Source organism: Lepeophtheirus salmonis, unplaced genomic scaffold (assembly GCF_016086655.4).
Source record: "Lepeophtheirus salmonis unplaced genomic scaffold, UVic_Lsal_1.4 unplaced_contig_1051_pilon, whole genome shotgun sequence".
NCBI classification, from domain to species: Eukaryota; Metazoa; Arthropoda; class Copepoda; order Siphonostomatoida; family Caligidae; genus Lepeophtheirus; species Lepeophtheirus salmonis.
Genome location: NW_027289122.1, coordinates 1,656 through 4,876, shown reverse-complemented (window position 1 = coordinate 4,876; position 3,221 = coordinate 1,656). Strand labels below are relative to the sequence as shown.

Sequence of the window (3,221 nt, the reverse complement as noted above, 5' to 3'; positions counted from 1 at the left end):
AAAACATTGATTTTTTTAAATGTATCTCTAACAAAGAAATTTATTATCACAACTGATGACTCATTCCTTTGATCAACGTGTCCTTCGGAAGTTGAATGTCCTAAATTCTACAAGTGCTACTTTGAGCTCTGATTATATATCTTTATGTTTGAAATTATAAAGGATACAAAATTTCTTCAATATTACTGAACTCATTTTATATTTATCAAATAGCTTATTTAAATAATATAAACATTACAAGAAAAGTAAGTCATTCCTATTTGAGCACTAACATTAAGAATATCTTATATATTCGGATCTGGAATAGAAAAATGGTAAACATCATTTAATTCAATCTTATCCAGCATTTTCAGACTACACAATGACTTAAAAAAACCGTTTTCTTTATTTCATTCTGAGCCCCAAATCCAAGACCTAATAAATAATTATCCCAAAATGTCTTCCAATTTACGTATTCTTTATATTCTATGTTTTCTTCAAACTGAGGTGGAGATTTTCTTTCTTTCTAATTTTCATTATTAGATTTATTTTTGTGACACGTTCTTCCTCCCAAGTTTGTTCTTCTATTTTGTCAAAACTTTTACAATTAAATACTTTAAACATTCTTGTCGCCATTTTACCGTGCTTTTCATCTCTTCTCATGGACTTTTCTGGAGCTTCAGGGGCTTTCAGGATACTTTTTGGGTTTGTCTGTTTACAATAGGTGCATGCCAACGTAATACAGCATTATCATAAAAACCCTCTGAGCCCGTTCTTTGCTGTTTACATGAGTTTCCTAAATCATTGGATATTCCACAATCTTGATGAAATAAATATAATCTGTTTTTATAATGTTGCAATGAATTTATAATACTTACCAAAACATTCATCTCAGAAATAGTCCCACTTTGGGCTTATGAATTGATCTTACGTTTTCAGTAGCACCAAGGCTTAAGATAGATATTTTTATCCTCTAAAGTGCAAATTTTATGAGTCCCACGGTATATGAACGGAAATAAACAATCTCCAGACTGAGTAGTACTGTACCGCAAGAGAATATTTATTTATTGGCAGCATATTTGAAACTGAAATAATCATACAATGAGGCAAGTTAGAGAAACTTTTAAAAAAATATTCGTGCTAAATATTTGTTATTTCTATAATGCTTACAGAAATGAAAATGCTGTAACTTGATTCAAATCGATAAGTTTAAAGGAACAACATAAAAATGTCGTTTTTTTTCGGCATTTTATAGATTTTCAAGTCAAAACACGTCCATGAAATACCATTTTTTACACATTTGATGGATTTTTTCTTGTTACAGGAGTGAAATGCAAAATTAAAAATATTAAGCGTTACCAAATTCCCAACTTTTGTCATTTTGGCACAGTCTTAAGTACTTCTTTTTCTCATTAAATTATACTTTTTTTTTCAAGCTGTTATGTAGTGCTTGAAGAACTTTTTTCTCCAAAATTTACTATTTGTGAATGCATAGCTTTTTAAACTATATTGTTGTTTAAACTTCTCTGCTACAACTCTGAAATCCTACTATTGTTTGTTGTCTCTTGGTATCTATTTTTTCCTTTCAGCATATTGCATTTATGTTGCTTAATCAGATAGTAGTTTGTTGAGTAATTAAACATCTTAAATTTAAGTGCATGCCCAAATATGCTTCACAATTTTATTATCAATATGATAGATATAATTATAGATCCAGTTTACATGCCTTGAAATATTTTTAAAAACAAGGAATTTTTTATTTTCATTGATGCCTGATAGAATGCCAACCAAAATACATCTTTTCGAATCTTGACATATGGTTAATGGTCCTCCTTGATTGACACGATAACTTACTGAGTTTTTTGTTGTACAAAAAAGATCATTTTTTTGGCAATCTCTGTCCGTATGTTCTGGCAATTTTTTTACAACGGAAAAGTGAACATATGGTATAAAGCTCCCAGTATTATAAATATAAGATCCACTAACTGAAAAGTTTAAGTCTATGTGTTACCTATTTCATATTGATTTAAATAACTATCAATACACTTACAAGTTGCTGATTGTCCTTCCTGAATTGGTAAATAATCGTCAGTAAAGCAAATGGGAAGGACTCTATCATTCCAAACTATTCTGTCGCGTAGGCCAATTATGGCAAGGTTGTTCTCACCTGTTCGAGGGTTGTAACCTTCATGTGCAACAAAACTTTTAACATATCCGTCTTGATAACCACTGTCATAGTAGAATACACCTGCTCCAGCATATACCTTAGACGAAAAGGAAAGTCTTATTTGTAATAATTACCATATTATTGAAACAAAATATTATATCATCATTGGAGGTAAGTTCAACTCTAATATTACACCTACAATAATTCCATATTGGTGATAAAATCCTTTACAACTAGCTGTAGTTAGCACATGATCATTGTTTAAGATAACTCTATTACACAATACTTGTTGGTTATTGATGTTTACTATACGTACATGCCAAGGGAATACGGCATTATCAAAATATCCCTCTGAGCCCGCTTTTTGCATTTTACATGAGTTTCCTAAATCGTTAGATACTCCACAGTCTTTATAAAATATAATTAATCTTCTTTTATACTGTTGCAATGAATTTATGATGCTTACCAAAACAGTCATCTGAGCAATAGTCCCACCCACCATTTTTTACATAACACCAAGGCTTAGGATAGATATCTGTATCCACAAAAGTGCAAATTTTATGCGTCCCACGGTATGTGAAGGGAAATAAACAATCTCCAGACGGAGTAGTACATTCTAATAATATTCACATGTATATTTGGGGTTAAATTTAATGAAAACTAAATTTACAAACCTTTGCCATTAGTGGAAATTAATGACTGTAGAAATAAACATATTGTGATAATCTTCATGGCTAAGTTAAGGAATCAAATTTGTATATTTACTTTTGAAATATTTGACGAGTAAACTGACTTCAACTGAAGAAAAAAAAATGTGATTTATATGTTTATATTTGTGTTTCAAAAAATAAATGACAACTGCTTCAATATTTACATGGCTAAAATGGCCTGTGACTCAAGTAATAATACCTATGAATTCCCAATAGTCAGATCAATATTTGTTCACATCTGTTCTATAATAAATATTACTGGGAAAACATAATTACAGCTTATTTCTAATATATGCACTATTGTTTTATTGTTATAGCTTGGATCGTTAGAGAATGTTAATTGGTGTATCTCTAATCTCACGTCT

General features: G+C 30.2%; 1 protein-coding gene across 1 annotated transcript; it reads right to left on the bottom strand.

The window, feature by feature from the left end:
- Positions 1–1,629: 1,629 nt before the first annotated feature.
- LOC121130670 (uncharacterized) lies at positions 1,630–3,016 on the bottom strand. Its single transcript, XM_040726391.2, has 5 exons — positions 2,821–3,016; positions 2,613–2,762; positions 2,463–2,554; positions 2,030–2,243; positions 1,630–1,964 (listed from the first exon to the last, which is right to left on the bottom strand). The coding sequence occupies exons 1-5, from the start codon at positions 2,876–2,878 to the stop codon at positions 1,630–1,632; spliced, it is 849 nt and encodes a 282-aa protein (XP_040582325.2). The 5' UTR covers positions 2,879–3,016.
- Positions 3,017–3,221: the final 205 nt, after the last annotated feature.